At 37.7% G+C, this 20,280-nt stretch overlaps 1 protein-coding gene across 1 annotated transcript in view; it reads right to left on the reverse strand.

Moving 5' to 3' along the window:
* The window catches only part of FHOD3 (formin homology 2 domain containing 3), a gene marked incomplete at both ends in the record, with an annotated part of 379,512 nt that overhangs the window by 187,997 nt on the left and 171,235 nt on the right, over positions 1–20,280 (reverse strand). Inside the window, 2 exons of the mRNA XM_080340636.1 lie at positions 2,482–2,587; positions 18,789–18,856. Of these exons, the coding sequence (XP_080196762.1) occupies positions 2,482–2,587; positions 18,789–18,856 (174 nt within the window). The remainder of the gene's footprint in view (positions 1–2,481; positions 2,588–18,788; positions 18,857–20,280) is intronic.

The following is a 20,280-nucleotide window of genomic DNA, read 5'->3' on the forward strand; positions in this document are numbered from 1 at the left end:
CAACTGTCACAAAAAAATCCAATTAATCGCTACTGTAATCCAAAAATAATAGACCAGAAAAACACTCTTACATGACGTATTTAATGGTTCTTTTCAGCACCCTCCTCAATGTATTTGAATAAGATTGTCTGGCCACACTGTACTTCCAAACCTATCTTTATCTCATTGCACATGCAGACCTATTCAGAAAGTACATGCTGGCTCCTGGAACTGCAAACCAGCTGACATAATCTTGGAGCTGTAACAAGCTTTGAACTTCCCGAACGACAATCAAGACAAATTTAATTTCTGAAATAAAACTCACATCACACAGCAAAATCATATTGTTGTAACAGATGCTAGGATACACTACCCAGAGGGAAACTTCAGCTTCTTGCACCAGCAAAATATGGAGTTTGGGGGACGGGGGAAAGATCTGATTTCAGAAGACACCAATCCCTAAAAGCATCTTCTTGAAATAAAGTTTTTAGCTCTATGGCTTACTTCCATATGGTTAGTTTGTGGTGGTGGTGGTTTGTTTGTTTTAGATTTATTTTGAACAAGCTGTGACCACTTGTTAATAATAATGCAATAAGATGAGTTTGCAGTTTCCTTGTTATGTTGCCATGGACGTTGGCACTAAAGCTCTGTTTGATCATTCACTGAATTTGGTGGAAAGTCTCTAACTGAGACCATGGACCCACCAAGCTCTTAAACATGGCACAACCAGAGAGGCCACACCAAGAAAGAGACCACTGTGATCTCCCAGAGTTCTGGATGCTTTAGGGTATATCCTAGTAACAAGAAAAAAACAATCAATGTGGAAGGAATTCTTCTCAGTCGATACCTGGATGATATAAAATGAGATCTCAGTAAGATGAAGGCACGTGCAGTAGTGTGGTGACTCAGATGGGACTAACTTGGTGTCTGCAGATCATTCTGTCAACTGTGCAGCTCAGTGCTCTGGACCTTGTCTGACACTGGAGCAGAAGAACTGCAGGACTATGCAGAGTTTGGATTATGAGGCCACTTGGATACTCAGGTAGTGTTAAACACCTATCATCAGGCTTCCTTATTTTGACTTTTCAATATCTGGCTGCAAAACCCAGTTGAAGGGCAATATCATCCAGCCATGCTAGACGAATGCTGAGCTGATAAAGGAGTAAACCCCTAGACTGAAGGCCAGCCTGTCCTATACAGCACCTTTATTTTGCTTCTAGTCTGAATTTTCTGAAAGCATCTATGGCCAGTGTCCTCCCAGAAACTTCTTTCAGCTGTAAAGATGATCAGTTTTCTTTCACATATTCGTGTGTCCTTGTCTAGTTACATTGTGGTTAATCATCTTTTACTTTTGAGTATTGAGAAGCTACTATTTAAGTACATTTATATCACTGTACAACTACTGACATACAACATAATTTGTGGTACTGGTTTGGTTTCTTAGACACTCCTAAAAGCTGGCATTTGTACAGTCTAATCTTCAAGTTCTTTAAACAAAGCCACACAGTATTTGCATCCTTGCTTTCCACAACTTAACATTTCAGGTTCTTATAAAATTCTTCTCCTTATTTTTCTGTTTGTTTTACGCCACAATTTGCAGCTTGAGTTTTGGCAGCTGAGTACATCAAAGAGACATTTTAAAGACAGCTATATACGTCAGTCTAAGAAAATTCAAATGAGCAATCCACCACAGCTATGCATTCATTAGCACTCTCTATTTATTATGAGATCATCCAACAGCACAGATCCCTTGGTGTGACTGTTTTCCCCTCACTCGTAACCCCTCGAAATACTGAAGGAACTCTCCCAATTTGCAGCCTTGGTCCCTGGTTAGATGAAAACCACACTCATTCATTTGGGCCACAATACAGTAAATCAGCTTTCTGAAGGCATGTAGACGATGTTCTTAGGGGCATAGTTTAGTGCTAGGTTATGGTTGGACTCAATGATTCTGAGGGTGTCTTCCAACCAAAATAATTCCATGATTCTATAACAATCCAGTAACACACCTTTTCCACATCACTCTCCAAACCCTACCTTCGCACATTATCTTTTAGGTGCGAAGAACAGAACGTAAACCTCTGATTACCTGTTCAACTCAAAAATATCAGATAGCTAAAAATTGTTTCCAGCCAACAGACCTTAAGATATGACCATCTCACTGTTTATTCCATACCTACTAATCTCACTCCAAGAAGTTACTTTGCTCTTTGCCCTTTGACATTTACAATTATCCAGTCAAAGCTTTAAAATGCCTTTTCTTTCTTAGAATTACAGATTTTCAGTATAATCTACGAGAAAAGCTGGACAATGGAGAGACTATCAATATTTGAATTTTCCAGTTCATCCTGCAGTAAGCATCAATCTCCCCTTAATTTTCCTGTATAACATGAAATAATTGGGACCAAACTGAGAAACATGTTCCAAGACAACACAGCAAGTTGCAGCAGATCTGTGAGAGCTTCAAAGCAATAAAAACAACTTTTGGCGCATTTCCTTTACCTCTCAGGATGTAGTTCTGATAGTTCTGGTCAGCCTCTGCTCCCACTTTGATTAAGCAAGTCAGACCTTCAGCGACAACAAATTCATGAACCAAGTCCTTGTCATCCTGCCACAGGAGAAAGGAAAAGCTGCATTAGAATTTTGAAAGATGAAGAGACAGGCTATATAATAAAGTAAATCCAAATGCAAGCCTGCAGCAGCAACTTTATGTTCCAGGTGATGTAAGCAAGTTGATATGAAAGTTGTTATACAGAAGACCAGAAGCAGAATTCTGAATTTTAAAATCAGAATTAAATATACTGATGCAAAGTAAGGAAAAACGAGCTTTTACCTTAAGTCAGCTACAGAAGATTAACATCCATAAAACATGACCTTTGATTTTTTTCATTAAGGGCTTGCAGACATTCTACCTGATATTAAAATCTCATGATATCACATAAACAGACATCCATAAAGTGTCAGTATCAACAAGAGAAGGACATCTACATGCCTTAGCATAACTGCAGTTTCAGTATTTGAAGTGCATACAACAAAACTTTGAAAATAGGTGTTTATCGCAATGTAATGTTATATTCATTATCTTAATGTAATATTAATTCACGATATTTAGACTGAGAAGGCTTGGTGTTGAATATAAGAACAACAGTAGATAAAATTCTCACTTTATCATGGCAAATACAGCAAAAATAAGAGAAAATACTCCTTAGAATTTCACAGAATCACAGAATGGTTGGGGTTGGAAGTGACCTCTGGAGATCATCTAATCCAACCCACCTGTTAAAGCAGGTTCACCCAGAAAAGGTCACACAGGAATGTGTCCAGACAGGTCTTGAATGTCTCCAGAGGAGGAGACTCCACAACCTCTCCGGGCAGCCTGTTCCAGTGCTCTGGGACCCTCGAAGTAAAAAGGTTCCTCGTTGTGTTTAGAAGGAACTTCCTGTGATTCAGTGTTTGCCTGCTGCCCCTCATCCTGTTGTTAGGCACCACTTTTATTTTTAACTATCAGTCGTTTACTCAGTGCAGCAGAATGACCCTGTATCACACACCAGGGAGAAGACGGCTTTGCTGGGTGCTACATGCATCATAGGATGCCAGTGGACTATGAAGCACTGTATCTAAAGCTTGCCTTCTCCTCTTACAGAAGGCTCATGTAGATAAACAAAAGGCTACCAAAAACTCAACTAAACAGCACTTAATGAATTAGCCATACAAACTAGGCACAAAACTAGTTTAAAATATTAATGAAAGAGAAGTGTGGACAAAAACATCATAATTGCTGAGTCCCTTCTTTTTATTATTTTTAGTATATGTTTTCATATACAACAGTGTATTAGTTAGAAATTTCAGCTTCCCAATAACACAGCCCTGAGAAAACAAGATCCAGAGAGTGGATAGTTTTGTTGTTGAGAGTGATTTCTCAATTCACTGCACTTAAAAAGTGCCAAAGGAAATAAAATAATCAAGGCCCTTTTAGTGCGACCATGAACTTATTGCAAAGTTCTTTCACCCTGACAGATTATTTCTTATGAACTTCCTTCTTTCACAAGATCTAAGTTACATAATTCTGAAAACTGACCAAATGGGATATTTAAAATTGTGAAGTGATCTAGCAATTTGTAAGAAATGTAGATATGAGATAAATCTGTTTAATGTTTCAGGAAAGGTCAAAATTTTTAAAACAATTCAAATATATATTTTACAGTCATGTAAAATTTGTCACATGATAAAGGTGATTTATCCGTTGAAACTACATAAAGAGGAAGCATAAAATCATTCCCCACATCTTCGCAAAAGTATACTGTAAAACCTCAAAATATGTAAAAAAAAATCTACCACTCCACACACTTGAGCTAAAAATTTTATTTCTTAGTCTCAATGTTTTATTTTTTTAAGGGTGTTACTTTTTTTCTTTAGATAGATAAAAGTCTTGTCAATGTTTCAAGAAGAACTAGGAAGTTTACAAACTCCCATGTCAGATCAGGGCACTACAGATACGAGCACCTAATTTTACAAAGATGACAAATTTTCCCTATCCATTTGCCATATTCACAAGACAGTGGGATTACTAGTAGAGGAAGAGGACACTGACAATCTGCTTCTACAGACAGCACTAATTACATCTTGGTTTCTTCTGTTGTACGTAATGGCATTTTTGGGGTGCATGAGATCCTGTTCCACTGTAGCCTACCAGGGATTTCCCTTTGCTATTACAGAAGAGAAAAATGAAGGCTGTGGGAACAGCAGTTCCAGCTAAAGGGCCTTGGACAGATTATACAGAAGTATGTTTTTATGAGTGTAAGAAGTGATACCTCAGGCCAGTGAGAATGGTATCTCGGGTCAGAAAACCACCCCCATGTGTATGACGCGTGAATGTTCTTGAGTCTGGTCTGTGAATGAGTGGGAACGTAACTGAAACAAACATGAGTGTGGTATGCTTTTAATAACCATTATTGAAAAAACATCTTATGTAACATCTTAGTCCAGGCCCGTATCTGTAAATCCTATAAATTGTCAATGGCTAATAAAGGCCTCAGCCTAGCTTAGCTCTCTGCTCTGTTTGGCTCAGCACTCCTTCCTCAACAAGATCTCTGTGTGCGTGTTGTTTCTAATCGCCACAGAAGACGGCTGTTTACATTGAGCAGCTAAGGACCTTACAACAGGGGACCTTTGCTGGCAGAGAGGCCAAGCCACCAACCTAAAGAGCATGTTCCGATGCACAGGACAGGTACTGAGGAAGGGGCATCGTTGGCCAGGGCATACAGTCCCCTGGCTCTCCCATCCTGAGCGGTGGTCTCTGACAAAGCCCTTCCCAAGCGTCGTCATGGAGAGGATTGTACACTTAATTCTGAAGCAATTTATCTCAAGTTAATTTGTGTGGCAAGTGACGCCAAAATTCAAAAGGTGAACTTCTGAGAACAACATTTTACAACAATAAGAGTTCTAGAAAAATAAGAAAAGGACACAAGATAAAACACTTGCTGATGTTCAAAGCTATATCTCAAATTTGTCCCCTCAGACTTGAGTGACTTGATTTAAAATCAAGCAAATACAAATGCATACATACATGAATAAATATGCATGCATAGAATACACAGATCCAAGTCTCAGTGGATGGCAAGCAACATTCAAGCTAAACTTGTATGATGGGGAGCCACCTCCAACAGTGCCAGAAGGCAGAACCATAACCCTGGGACCCCAGAGGTGCCTCCTTTCCAGCCACCCCTTGGAGCCAGGCAACTGTTTCCTCTCATACATCCCCTTGTATCTGGTGCTTTTAACTCAAAGAAACTTGAGTAATCTCTTGCTCTTCAACACTTTGAATCTTGTTTCTCCTGAAATTTAAGAGAGAGGAATGTATCCCTGGAATTTGTCAGCTAAGCTTACAGTATATTTGGGGTTCAGGTAACCTAAGGTTACACGCCACAGTAATTCACAAGGAGTTGGCATGCCTAGAAAGTAAATTACACTGTATGCCAAGGTCAATGCTTAAAAATTCCCTGTTAATAAAGAGAGAAGGTGCCAAACTTCCCCTATGCAGAGTGGGCAGTGATGGGAACAAGGGCAAGACAGAATTTAGGAAAAAGTAGCAGAAATCAGTAACATAGCGCAGAATCAAGAGTAGGGGTGGAAACAACCTCCAAAAGAGTTATTCTGCAAATCAGATGACAAACAGATGTATGCTATTGGAGAATACTACTGTCTAATTGAAGAGAAACAAGGTATATCACAACATAAGCTACTGAGTGAAGTAACTGCAATGATTATTTCAGTTGGTAACGGTGCCCTAGCTCAGAGCACCCTTCCTTGTTCTTTAAATAACTTTAGTTTATACTCTAGTAGACATTTTGATTTTGCATCAACTTGGGAAAATATGTTTTCATCATTCTTGAGGGGGAAATAAATAAATAAATAAATAAATAAATAAAACCTGGGTTGACTCACAATCAAATAAGCAAGACTGGAAAAACAAGAAAAAGGAGGAATAACTGTGGTCTGCTGGTACTGACATTTGTTAATCGACCTAACGTGCTCATTTGGGAAAAATAAAAGACACTCGGATGCTAGAGAAGTTAACAGTAATTCAGGTCAGACTCAAAAGAGAAAGAGTATTTTTAAGAGCACATAGCCATTAAAGGCTGTTGACAATAAAAGATAAAAACTGAATTATCTGTTATGACTTTTAAGATATTATCTATAATCTTAAATAATGGATGTATATTAGAGTATTTCCTGGGTAAAAAATAGCATTTAATAATCAAAATACCTCATGCTAAAAATCTGTTTTATGTTGACGATTTAAAAACAAAAACCACAAACCAAAAAAAACCGCAAACAAACAAACAAAATAATGACTTTCCAAAAGAACATTGTGAGATCTGCCTTCTGGAACTTTTTCAAAGCAGCCAAAGGAGTAAACCACTATAGCACAGAGTCATCCATGACTGAAAGGAGATATATTGCAGGAGAATAGCAGAGGAAATGAAGGGGACGAGGGACTCCAAGCAGACTGCTTTTGGAAAGCATTGAATAAACAAATCAAACCTGAATTAAAAAAAGGCTTTTAAGGTACTTCTCCTTTCCCAAACAAAAAGGAAAAAGAAGGTGTAACGAAGCAGAGTACAAACACATCATGCTCTAGACATAAATCTGAACTCAGTACATTATCTATCTCATCATGTATATACGATGAGAAGAAAGAAGCAAACATCTGGAATGTGCAGGGAAAGATGAAAGGCATCCATGTCCATACGTTCTACATTGAAAGGAGAATGTTTACATCAATTTTGGTCTGGGATAATCTTTTCAGACCCATTAACTCACTGACTTGCCAAGCTGGGTGACCTCAAGAGTAAAGGCTACTCTCTAACAGTGGTGAGGGGTTCAGGTTTCCAGGAAGAGAGCATTCATTGTACGGAATATATGGTGTGTGTGACAACGAAATGTACAAGTAGCTGCCACGTGTGTGTGATAACAGTTAAAAGGAGGCAGGGAAAGGTTGTCATTTGCTATGGAAATGGACTCCTCTGCTAATATCGCAAAGATTTATGACTCCTTAATCAGCAGGCATTAAGGCACTGATGAGAAAAGCAGCAAAACCCAGGCAAAGCTCTCTAAGCTTCCTGCTAAGCTTCCACAACCGTAAAGATTGTGCAGTGACACAAAGGCTGGCTACTTAAAGTCTTAATGAAAACATACTGCTGGCCTTGTCAGATAACTATATTTTACACGTTCATTCACAGATTCGGGATAGATCGTGTCTCTTCCTTTCCTTAGGCATCTCAGAAGGAAGAAAAAACAAGATAATGTACGTTGCTTTGCAACAGAGCTCTATTTTTGTCCAATGTATAACAAAAATACATTAAATACATTCAAACTGATAAGTTTAAAGCTCATTTATATGGCTGGCAAAATGCACAAATCATACTTTCACCTGCATAACTCAGCCTAGATATTAAAAAGAACCCACAAACCCTGTGATCAAGCAGTATACACATTATGTTCACATGCCACTAGCAGAATATTTAGTGTAGCTGGGATTCCCTTTTTTTCCTACCCATTCTCCTGTCTCTACACCATTTGGTGTATTCTCTAATGCAGTTCTGTGGGGTCTTATCTGAAGGTATAGACTGAAGACTTTTTTCCAAGGAATGGCACTTTGCAAGAATGCATCTTATCTGATGTGCAGTTTCCACGTGCAAAGATAAATTGTTTACTAACTGTTAAAGATAAATCTTTCTGAAGCCTGCTATTTCTGCTGGCCATATGTTCTAAAACTTTTAAACTTTTACCCAAAGCACGATTATTTTAATGCCACAAGAAATTTGCTTTGCTCCTAATAAGAATCAAGGTTTTAGAACACAGTTTCTCAAAGGGATTTTTTTAAAGCTAACAATTACTGCTGAAAGCTCCATTCCAAGTATTTTAGGAAACTGGATTCGTAACTGAATATTCACATTTGGATGTGAACATACATATTTCTCTCTTACGTGGCTAACAGCTGTGCAGAGTACTGTCTTTCCACAGAATCATAACAAGATGCTTGTCTATAAGATTTCCACCAAGGAGAACCTCATTTTTATGATTTGTGTTGGTTTTTTCTTCTTTTCATAAATTATCTTATTGTTTCTGGTTTCTTGAGCATTCCCACATTTAGTCCTATGCTGTACAATTCTCTCCGGTTTCTGTTACAAAGTTAAACACTGCACATTTTGTAATGTTCATTTCTTTAAATATGGAACCATGGGGTTCCCCAGGCTGCGCTCTCCACATGACACGTTACTGAGTGAGCCAGCAATCACATTCTGCACCGACAAGACTTGCCAAAGCACAAAAGTTGCAGCAATCCAGCCTAGAAGCGAGAGCAGCAGAGGCAGCCAGGGTACCAGACGTAGACATAAGAAATTTCTTGCTAAGCTTTGCCTATCTGTGGGCTTACTGGAGGGACTGCACTCACACTGAGCTCCTGTGCTTGATGCACTTCACCCTCTGCTTGAGGCAGATCTTCCCTCTCTGCTCTCTCACTCTACAACATCCCTATTAAGAGAGATTTAAACTCTGATTCTCAGGCCAGCTCTGATTTTCTCTGCAGACCAACACCAGTAACTTCACTGTATTCACATTTTAATGTTCTGATAATTCACCTAGGCAAAAGACAACATGAACACTGCCAATGCGCTGTGCAATGTAGCGGAGGAGGCATCATCCTCTTCTATCTGAAACCTTGTGGGAGAAGATGCTGGCAATGCACCAACACAGGGTCCTACAGTGAATGGCCATGGCTCATTCAGACACGACCTTGCTCCAGAAATGAAAGTTATTTCTTTTTAAAAGGGAAAACTAGGGAAATCTCTATTCATTGCTATATTCTTCTATCAAATAGCATGCTGGGAGAGCGCACTATAACCACTCTACATTAGCACATCAGAACAAGGTCTCCTTGGAACCCCCTCTTCCTCAGATTCCCTTGCCAGGCATATTTGCTGCAGAGCAAGGAGGCAGAACTGAAACGGAAACCCAAATGATCCTGCTCAATGTAAAAAATATAAAATAGCAAGAAAAATAATGGATCACTAAAATGCCAGTGTACTTGCAGAAAGCCCCCACCTCCCCAAAAGTCCCCTTTTTAGAAAAGACATTTTTTCACCTCCCCCTCGCCTCCCTTTTTTTTTAATCTCCTGCAAAGTCAAGATAGGATCACAAAGTTCAGCTGGTTTTAGGAGGATTAAGGGTTAGGGATTAGGCTTCATTCATTTGGGGATGTAAATTAGCAGGAGAGGGACAGCAGCTGACTGGTGAGGAAAAGGAGGAAGGAGGAGGCAGGTCAAAGAGCAAAGCATGCGCGACTGCAGGCTTTCGCTGGCATAAATCTCAAATGACAATACATACATCTGGTGCTCCACCACAAGAAAGTAAAATGCAAGACTACTACCCAATGTACTTGAAAAGCCTCCACTGTTACTAAGCGAATAAAGGCAGAATGACAAAATCTGGGTTTTTGTCAGCAGTAGCATCAATGATAGGCAGGTCATTATTCCACCCTTCCTACTCCTAACAGTGCAAGAAGAATAGAAATCTACTGATTTTTCCTTCCTAAGCATCCCTCCCACAAAACCTCATGCATACAAAAAAAAAAACCCTCAAAAAAGCCCCAAAGCTTGCTCCTAACTTGACTGCCCCAGGCAGCAGTAGGAATGTGGCAGCACAAGGCTGTGACCAGAATGCACTTCCATTACCCGAAAGCCTTCATGCCCACAAGTTCCCCATATAATTACAAATGCTTATATGACACTCCACCCCAGTAGCAATGGAAAATGAGCAGCCAGTTCATCTCGGCCCACCTTTCAGCTGCCTTGCACCAATGCAACCCCAGGGGTTATATTAGAAATATACCACAATAAAGATTCCACAATAATATTTTTAATTATTGTTACCTGCCTGCAGTATGCATCACATCTGCTAAAGTTACCAGCCAAATAACTACTCCCATTGACAAGACTACAATTATGTAGTAATAAGAGTTATGCCGTGCTCTATTAGAAACAGAAATCCCAGACAATTTCTGGAGTCCAGCTTTTTTACTGGCTAAGCGACAGGTTGCATTTTATAGATCAAGATTGGCTTGCAATGTTTGCAGTTAGAAAAGCTCATTTTGGCTTGAAAACTGAGTAAACATAGTCAGGAAGTGATTGAAGGAGCATGGACCGCCAAGAGATAATTTATAGTTACTTTCCCACACTTTAAACTATAGTTCTATTCTTTGGACTCCAAAATTATTGATACAATTAAAACACTAGATTGCCATTCCAGAAGTGCCTGATACTATCTAATTAAGTTGTCGTTGTTTATTTCAGTCTGTTTTAAGAGCCAAGTAATCTATTGCAAACAAATCTGGAAAGAAATCATTTCACAAACAGACACACACATATCTATATATACACATACATACATAGACTTAAGTCCTAGAAGTCCCTTAAGACTGAATTGCCATTTCAACCTAAATTATTTAGGCAGCTAAAAAACAATTCTATGTATGGGCCAGGTGAGCCAGTGGTTAAGCAGGCAAGTCTTGCATTAAACCATGAAACCTCTGCTCTACTTTGAGTCAGGATGCTACTTTTAGAAGATGAATCAGACACAGATCTCAGGGGGAGCAAGAGGAAAGTCTTCTGCTGTCACAGAGAGTTCATCTCAGATAAGGACACTGGGCAAGTTCAGTTGCTGTCTCATTTCCCTCAGATTCCCACCAGCACGTATAGAAGAAAAGCCCCTTGAGAACAAGGGTGCCCTGGACTGGAGCACTCCAAAGCTGCAGTCAGATGCTAGAGGTAGTATTGTTCATTACAGATTTCTACCCTGGTACCAATAAACAGATACAGAAATTCACCCAAAAGTAAATTGTTTGATTTACAGCCATTAATCCCCTGTAGTCTTCCTTCTGAAATGCCCTCACTTCAGGAAAGTTCTGTTGTTTCTCAAGAACACATTTTATATTGTGCTAAAAATACCAGCAAAACAAATACAATGTTTGCCATTAGCAAGGCAGAGAAGCTGCAGCACTTATTATTTCACACCTCCTTTACATACGGACACATTTTAAATTGTATGCATTTCTGCAGTTTCTTTTGGATGGTTGAAAGAATGCATGGGGGCAAAATAAATGTTTTAATAGTTAATGTTACTTTGTAAATTAAAACGCATGAAAACATATCCATTATTTAATACCTTTAAAAAAATATGCAGCTCTCTTACAGGCAGAATTTCTTCAAGCTTGAAGATATTGGGAAGTACTGTAATCTGAAAGAGGTTCAGAGATCTTTGGATTTTTTTCATCTGTTCAGATTTTAAAAAATATGTAAAACTTGAAACTAAACACTTGTAAAGATAACTTCTCAAAGACTTTCTCAAATTTCCCAAATTCCTCAAATGACAGGTATGCAGGTACCCAAGATATCCAGCATTAGTCATGTAGGTATCCCAGTAGAATCATAGAATGTCCTGAGTTGGAAGGGACCCACAAGAATCATCAAGTCCAAGTCCTATCCCTGCAACAGTAGCTGTCCTGCAGCACACGAAAAAAAAAAATCTCAAGGAAATATAATTTCTTTGAAAAAAATCACAAAAAAAATCTTGAAGAAATAAATAATAGATGAGAATCAAATCCTGCTTTATTAAATTTGTTGAGATTCCTCAAAGTCAAGTCAGTGTTTATTAGACACAGTTAAGGTTTGCTTAGAGCACTGAGTTCCAGCCAATGAAAACAGAAGAAAAAGTATGGTAGCAGGTTGATGACAAATATTGCATACATTTATGAAAAGATTTAAAAGTTTAAAACTTTCTTAGCAAACTTTTTTTTTTCCTTTTTTAAAAAGTAATCTTCTGGAGCGAAAGGTAACTTAAGGTAACTTCTTAGGATAATTACTCTTTCTTATTGGGTGTCCATGTAAAAAGGATAAATTTAAAACCTGAAAACTTATTTTATCAAGGTTCAATATATCATTTATTACCACCCATTTCTTGTTCATTTATTATTTTTTCTTCTTCTGTGAGATGTCTCATTTCTATATGAATGAAGGACTGTTCCTTTAAGATTCTGGGTTTCCCTTCATAAAGAGTTTTCTTCCTTTTGGATGCATCCAACAAATTCTTAGAAGACTAAGGAGAATAATCAGCCCTCAGTCTTTCATGTTTAAACTTTTCTGATACATAATCAGTCTGTAAAAGACACATATTGGCATTAACACATAGGGAAGGAAATAGCAGTTTGCACTGCTAAGATGGAAACAAAGATATCTTCAGTGGCTGAAGCTGAGATCCCCAAAGAATCACTCATGTCTTAAGTTGATTAACGACAAATCAAAATGCAGAGAGGGAAGGGTGCTTAGCCTGCACAGAGAAGTTCCTCCCATGCCACACTTCTGTCCTTATTTTAAATCTGATGTCTTCAGTCACCAAGATCAAATTGTTGTGATCGTGTATGATCTTCACCACCATCTTCTCCAAGACAGTTCTGTTTCCCCTTTACTCTGAACATGGTATTTCACTTCTTCTATGACTTTGGTCATTATCTTCACTACTTTCACATAATCTGTGTGATTCCTCTATCAGATGATGGAGCTGCAGGTAGAAATCCATTTTACCATGACACTATAATCCTTGCTTCTAGTTCTCTCATTGCACTTAACCTTACAGTTACCATCAAGTTCTGGCACCAAAAATGGTGGGCTACCTGTTTGGGTTGTACAGAGCAATAATCTAATGCATCCTGTCTTTCAGGAAAGGGAACTGAACTGTACTACAGTTCTTAAGTTGAAAGAAAGAACATGGAAAAGAAACTCTACTACAGGGGTGTCAAACTCATTTTCACAAAGGGCCACATCAGCCTGGAAGTTGCCTTCAAAGGGCTGAATGTAATTCAGGAAGTTGAACCATTTGGAAGTAGATTTCTGCTTTCAATATTGCATTATCTCAGTTAACAAAGGGACAGATAATTACACGATCTTTTTCCCCAGATAACATTTTTTCCCTGTGAGTGCAAGAGGCAAGCAAGCAAAACCAAGTCACACTTCAGTATCAGATTAATCTATACAATTATTAGCCAGAAAAGCTTTGGTTGCCTCCCCCTGTAAAGACAAAGCATTTAGCGGGAAACTAAAAAAGTCCTGCTGTTGCTGTGACCATTTACCACAGTCCATCTATCTGTATGCACTCAACCACCAGATAAAAGCAACACTGAAACTAAAGACATTTTAGCCATTGACTTGATGGGGACAGATTTTTACCCTTTGCACCTTGAGTAGATGCAGATACATCAGGAGACTGTAGGTTTTATTTTTTTCCTCCCAGTTAATAGTGGAATTAAAAATTACTAGAAAAGTCACTTAAAACTAGAAATATTCTTAATGTCAGCTAAGCAATAGATAACAATGTTCATGCATTGTATTACAAACCTGAGGACACTAAAGTAGATGGGCTCCATATAAAAAAAAGGTTTCCTGTTTCAAATCAAAGATTCACTCAAATCAGAGAATGAATAATGGTGGTTTCCCAAGTTTTCAGACTATACTCGCTGTGGAAGTAGTTCACATTTTACAGTCTCATTAAAAACTGTTTAGATCTCAGCCCGTAACATTGTCTAGGCACGAAGACACTCTGCCAATGAAATTGAGAAACTGATTTTGACATTTAATGTGTCATATCTATTTTATTTATAAACTCTAAACAGTAACGAGACATATACTTTGTAAACCAGGATGAAACAGATATATAAACTGCTATGCAGAACTACAGGGGATTCAATTTGGGAAGGAAATGAAAGTTTCTCTCTTTTTCATGACTTAATCAAGAACCCTTCCAAGAGGGCTCTTAAAGGGGTGAGATGGCAGCCTGCCTCACAAGTGATGACAGCGGCCCTAAATCAAGTGTCACACGGCTTCAAACCCTAAGGAGTCATCAGTCATGCCTGCAAGAGAGGAAGGAACAGCCTCCTTCCTTGAGATCAATGAGGCAAACACAGAATACTCCTTCTGCTCTCCTAAGGATGATTGATGACTCCTTAGCAGCTGAAGTGTGTGACATTTGATTTCACTTACTGATAAGATTGTGTCTATCCAAACACCTTCTAGTTAATGTTTCCAGGGCCTCTATGTAGCTGTTCTTTGTGACATTTTACACAAAGCTCAATTGTTCAATGATTAATGAATTTCTCAACAATGGAAAAAAAAAAATCTCTAAGAGAATTTTGTAACTGTGTTGCTTGATTTTCTGATCACAACACAACACAGGAATCTAGGCTCCTCAAGAAAAGCAGTGGGAGATATCCTGCATTTGTCAAATTACACTTTGCGGGGAAAACAGTCCTAAAACAAAATTGGTCTCTTTCCTTAACACTTTAAACCCTTTAGGTTTGCTTTCCAGAAAGCCTAATGCATTCATTGATTAAAAATATTTTCCAAAACTATAAGAAGCAGATTTACACACGACTATAGATTTCAACAGACTTGAAAACGTGCTTTATAGCTTTCTTAGTTTTCTTACACCACCATATTCTTATGCAGTTATTTCATATTTTGAAATAATGCAACCAATATAATTTCAAACTATGCTTTGTAACTACAAGGCAGACTTGTTTATAGGTTCTAAAACATGCCTGCTTTATATTACATCTAGTTGTATCAGATGCCTTGTTAAATTAACTTTAATATCATGTAAATTGCATTGCACTATTTACTTATATTATAGTGCTTGTACACAATTCTTTTACTTTTATGACTGGCATTGAATTGTTTTAAGCAGCTGTATTTTTATTTCTGTTATGATATCACAATCAGGAAATGCAAGAATATTTATCAACCCTGTTTTTATACGTACCATGTTCAGCTAGATTCTGCCCCAGATGCCTTTGGGAATTTTAGCACTTTGCACAAAATTCACAAATCTCTGATAAATGAATGAACGAGGCAACTCGGAAGTCTGTCAGAAAATACATTAAAAGGGAGCTAAACCGTACTACAGCACGCTGCCAATTATATCTGTGTATCTTTTTTAAAGTTCTTTTAAGGTCCTGTGCCTCATATACTTCTAGTCTGAACCTTACTTTTCTTACTCCATAAGCTTGTTCATCAAAAAGCACACTTGTAAATCAGAAGAATACTGCAGTACAGTCCAGCAAAAGACAGTGAGTGTGGCTATCTTAACCCTTCAGAATGAGGGACAGGAACAGAATGGCATTACTGTCAAAGAAAAATGCTTCACATAACCTTTAGCATTTTGCCAAAGCCAGCCCACCAGAAGAAACCAAAGAGAATTTCTGAGTTTGCACTTGCCAAATGAATCTTTCATTTAAAATTTGAAACAAAGACATTGTTTTTGCCAAACATTTTTAAGCTTCGCTGAGGCTTCGCGTGAAAAACCAAGACCTCCGACTATTTGGAATTCATATTTGATGTGAAACTTGGGCTTGTTCCCACTTAATGCAAATAAGAGACTGCACGTTACCTTCAAGCTCTTTAAATTAAAAATGATACTGACACAAAACTGTGCCAAATTAACTCAGCTACGATGAAATGATTATAAAAACATGGTGTTACAAACTGTCTTGGCACTTAAAGACATGATGAAGTCTCCATAACACTCAAAAAATTTGTTAAAATGAAAATAAAGACTGCTTTTGAAGGCCACATCTTATTCCAAACACTGTACTCCTAAGGATTTTTTTAAAAACCTAAATATAATAAGATATAAACCAGATATTTACGCTGAAAAATATGGGTTTTTTTAAAAATGTAACACAATAGATTACAAATGTTAATATATTTTAATGTCATGGGCTAAAAAATAAATTAAGTATGACCTTTCGGAAAAGAGTGTTTGGTGTATAAATAACCTTATAATACTAACTTGTATTTTTCTTCATTTAAAAAAATTGAAACAGCTTTTCTTTCTAAAAATCATCTTACACGCTCTTACAGTTCGTTATGAGATAAACAAAAGTCATACTCAAAAGATGCCTTTAGCAATGTTAGCAACTGTTGTTAAGGACAGCAAAGTTGACAGGTAAACATCATATAAAGTCTTATTTTGTAGTTTGAAGTGTACTACCTTAAATACTTGAGCATGTGATATGAATACTCGCCAGCTTGAGGAAGACTTCTCCTCAATTACCCACTAATTAGAATCTGAATTTTGAGAGTATACGAAATTTTTTTGAAGGGTATGTTTGTTTGACAAACAGCCACTGTTCTACCAGAAGTAGCTACTTTAAATGGTAACAGATAATTCCCAAATTCCTTTCCGTATCACATATATTAGGAAGCAGGGAAGTCTAATTCTTCAAGGAAAATTATGTTCTGAAACTGTCAGAAATACTTCACTTAAAAACTAAATTCATACACAGATACGGGTTTGTGTGCATTGCTTTTCCCTTCCCTCTCGGTACTCTTCAACCCAATCAACTCCAGTTAAATTTATTAGGATAAATATTTAAACAACATTTCCATGAAAACAGCTGATCAGCTGGAAGGTAGAGATCTTACTGGTGTGTTCACTGAAAGCACTGAGCACTACATGCTCAGAAATACCTACTAGACTTCAAATAACCTACATGGAAGAGAACATTTATGAATATCCTAACTGGGAAAAGTCACACTGGGAGGTACGGGAGGTGCAGGACAGATGGGAAAAGAGGGTTAGCACTCACTGTTAAATATGTGTCAACACCTGGATTAACCAGTGGAAAACATAAATTTGTAGAAATACAAATACTTCCCAGAAACAGCTCAGGTGAACAAAAAGAAAAGAAACCAGAGAAGACTCTTGGAAACTTGCCCCCTTTCCCCTGAGCAAGCAGTCCACCCACTTGGCAAGCTCACAGGGAAAACCAACGTGCATTGTGACTCTCAAATAGGTTTTCCCTGGGAATGCCTTGAAGAAACAATGGTTTTCCCAATCTGTGGCCATGAGGCGACCAGACTCTTTTGGAGTTGGAACTCCTTTGTCTAAAACTTTCAAAACTCAAGGACTTTTTTTCTGATCTAAAAGACATCATCAACTACCAAAATTTTCCATTAAATGGTCCACCCTTTACCATTTACTCCTATTGTTCAGAAAAATCTTCATTCTGGCATTTTCTAAATTCTGAATGCTTAATTTTGGAAACCCACAAAAAGCATTGTGTGTTTTGGAAATTCACAATTCTGCAGTCTTGCAGAATTGTTAAATCTTGTTATTCTTAGAAGAAATGTCTGTTTAAAACAAAGCAAAAAAATGTTAAACTAACAGCTTGAAAGCCTTGCACCTACTAGCTGAAAAACATTATAAGTTACCAACCTCCATTTTTATGCATTAGTAAAGGAGTAGAGGCGCTTCTCTTATTGATTTCTCTTATATTTATCGATAGAAATGGAATGTGTCATCCCGAATCCCATTTTAGGATCACATTGTCAGCATGCTCCAGTTTTCACCAATGCTTTCTTTTCAATTTTCCTGACCTGTTCTCCCCAATAACTTTCCTTCCAGTACTGCAAAGTTTCCGAGTCCTTCTCCTTATCCAGTAAAACCAACCTGAAATCCAAGCTTTTCATTCAATTCACTTTCTTATCATTCACATCGCTTACCTATCACATTGGCTACGTCCCCACAGAAGCAAAAATTGCGCTGATTCCAGGTCTCCTCCACAGTGAACACTCACATTCAAATCCATGCCTTTCCTTAAACCCATCAGTCATTACTAAGCCCTCCCCAACTCTATGAAGTATCTTTTTTGGCTAACCACTAAATCATCTCCTCTAATCTCAGTCTAAATTCTAACACCTTCAGAGCTCTCCCACTACATCTTGTCTCCTCATCAGATCTGTCTCACGTATTTTTTTAGTTCTTGAAGTGGCTTAAACCTAGTCTATTTGTCAATTATTAGGCCAATGCTGGGCCATCACCCCAACCTATGGCTTCCTAGCTCCTCTTTTCATATCCCATTTCCAGTCTTTCCAATACAGAACTATGTCACTGTCTAATGATCAGTCTAAGTTTCCATCTAAGAGTTCAATTTTTCTTCTCTGCTCTCCTGCCAGGTTCCAGCCACTCACTCTGCCATTACTCTGCTTCTGTTCCTGCCTTCTGACAGACTGAAGGAACAGGGGAAGGCTTGCAGACTATAAAAAGACCTTAAGAAGCAATTGGCTAATTGCACATTAGAAACCAAGTCTTAAAATTCTCTCCTAACAGAAACTGCAAGCTGTTCTCTACATTAAAAAAAAAAAAAAGAAATTCAATTCATGTTCAAATCACAGAATGGACAGCTATTATTTGCTCACCTGAAATATTTGTTTCAAGGAGAAAAGTGCCCGTCTCAGCTCCCGTCCATTGGAATTGTAAAGTTTTTCTGGAGAAAAAGAAAAAGAAAGAAAACAGAAAGAAGTTCAGCATAAACAAAACTGATAACATGGCAAAAAAGGAGTACCAATTTCAAAAGAGTTGAAGACTCACAGTGCCCACTTCCCATTAGATAGACCACTATTAAATAATACAGCTTTGTTTTTTATAAATACAAGACTCCTTCTTTAAAAATGTGCAAGTAAAACCATGGTTTAGTTGTCCATAACTTCAGATAGCATCTCCCAGGTAAAATCACAATAGCCTCAACAAGATTGGTGAGAAACAATGCTCTAAGAAGTTTTTGAAAATGTCTAGAAATACTGCTTTTTCTGCATTAAGGTAAACTTAGGATTTATCGAAAGTACCAGGTTAGTCTCAAAAGACTCAGTTGAGAGCACTCTTTGCTTTTGTTATCAAAGCTAGAGCCACTGAATCCCATCCTTGACTGCCTTCCCTCTAGACATTCTTTTCTTGTGTTCTCATCTTTCTATTGTTAAATCCTTTCTGCAATGGCAATGAATGTTAATACCAGAAACAGTCGGACAGTCTGTTCTAAGCATAATTCAAAACAGTGTTTTATTCTCATGAAAACTGATCTTGATTTTTTTTTTTTTTTTAAAATGAAGCAGAGGCCTTCTTTTCATCATCCAATACTGAAATATATTACTTCATTTATTCCCCTACTAATGCATACTCATAGAAATAATTAAAGAAGACAAAGTAACTCTTCTGCTATCTTTCTGAACCCTGCCACAATGTTTGTGCCTTTGGAAGATGTCTTGGACTGCATATCTCAAGTTTATTCTCGTGTATATAGAAGTGATTTGTGCCTATCCATGGATGGAGCAGAAGGTTTGTGCTTCAAGTGTTCCTGGTCTACTCTGTTTGGCGTATCTGATAGATAGAGACTACATGTAACAGTTCTACAGTCCTAAATTGTATTTCATTATACTAACACAATCTGAGAAGAGAAGAAAAGAAAATCAAAACTTCATTATCATCTCTCATGACACACCTTCATCTACAGATCATCATTTGCATTTGATAGCGGCCAGCAGGTCATGAGATCAAGGCTGGAATGCCTGTGGAGTGGGAATATTCTTATAAGAAAATGAAATAAAACTTTGGGGGTTTGAAATTTCTTACTTTCCTTTGTCTACTTCTCCTTTAATTACCACTTTACACTACAAAATCACATTAAATTTTATTTCCCTCTCTCAGGAAGTTACAAAAAAGGCCTAGCATTTGGGGATTCAATGCATTTATGACTCAGTAATCATTTTTTACTTCAATCAAAGATGGCAGGTTTTAATTTTAGAAAAAACATTTCTTATTCCCAACAGTCGCCTTCAACCAAACAAAAAATGTGAAGTAAAACTTCAGCAAAACTTACACTTTTTAATTTGAAAGCAATTTTGTTCATCACTAATT

Source organism: Nesoenas mayeri, assembly GCF_963082525.1.
Source record: "Nesoenas mayeri genome assembly, chromosome: 2".
Lineage (NCBI taxonomy): Eukaryota > Metazoa > Chordata > Aves > Columbiformes > Columbidae > Nesoenas > Nesoenas mayeri.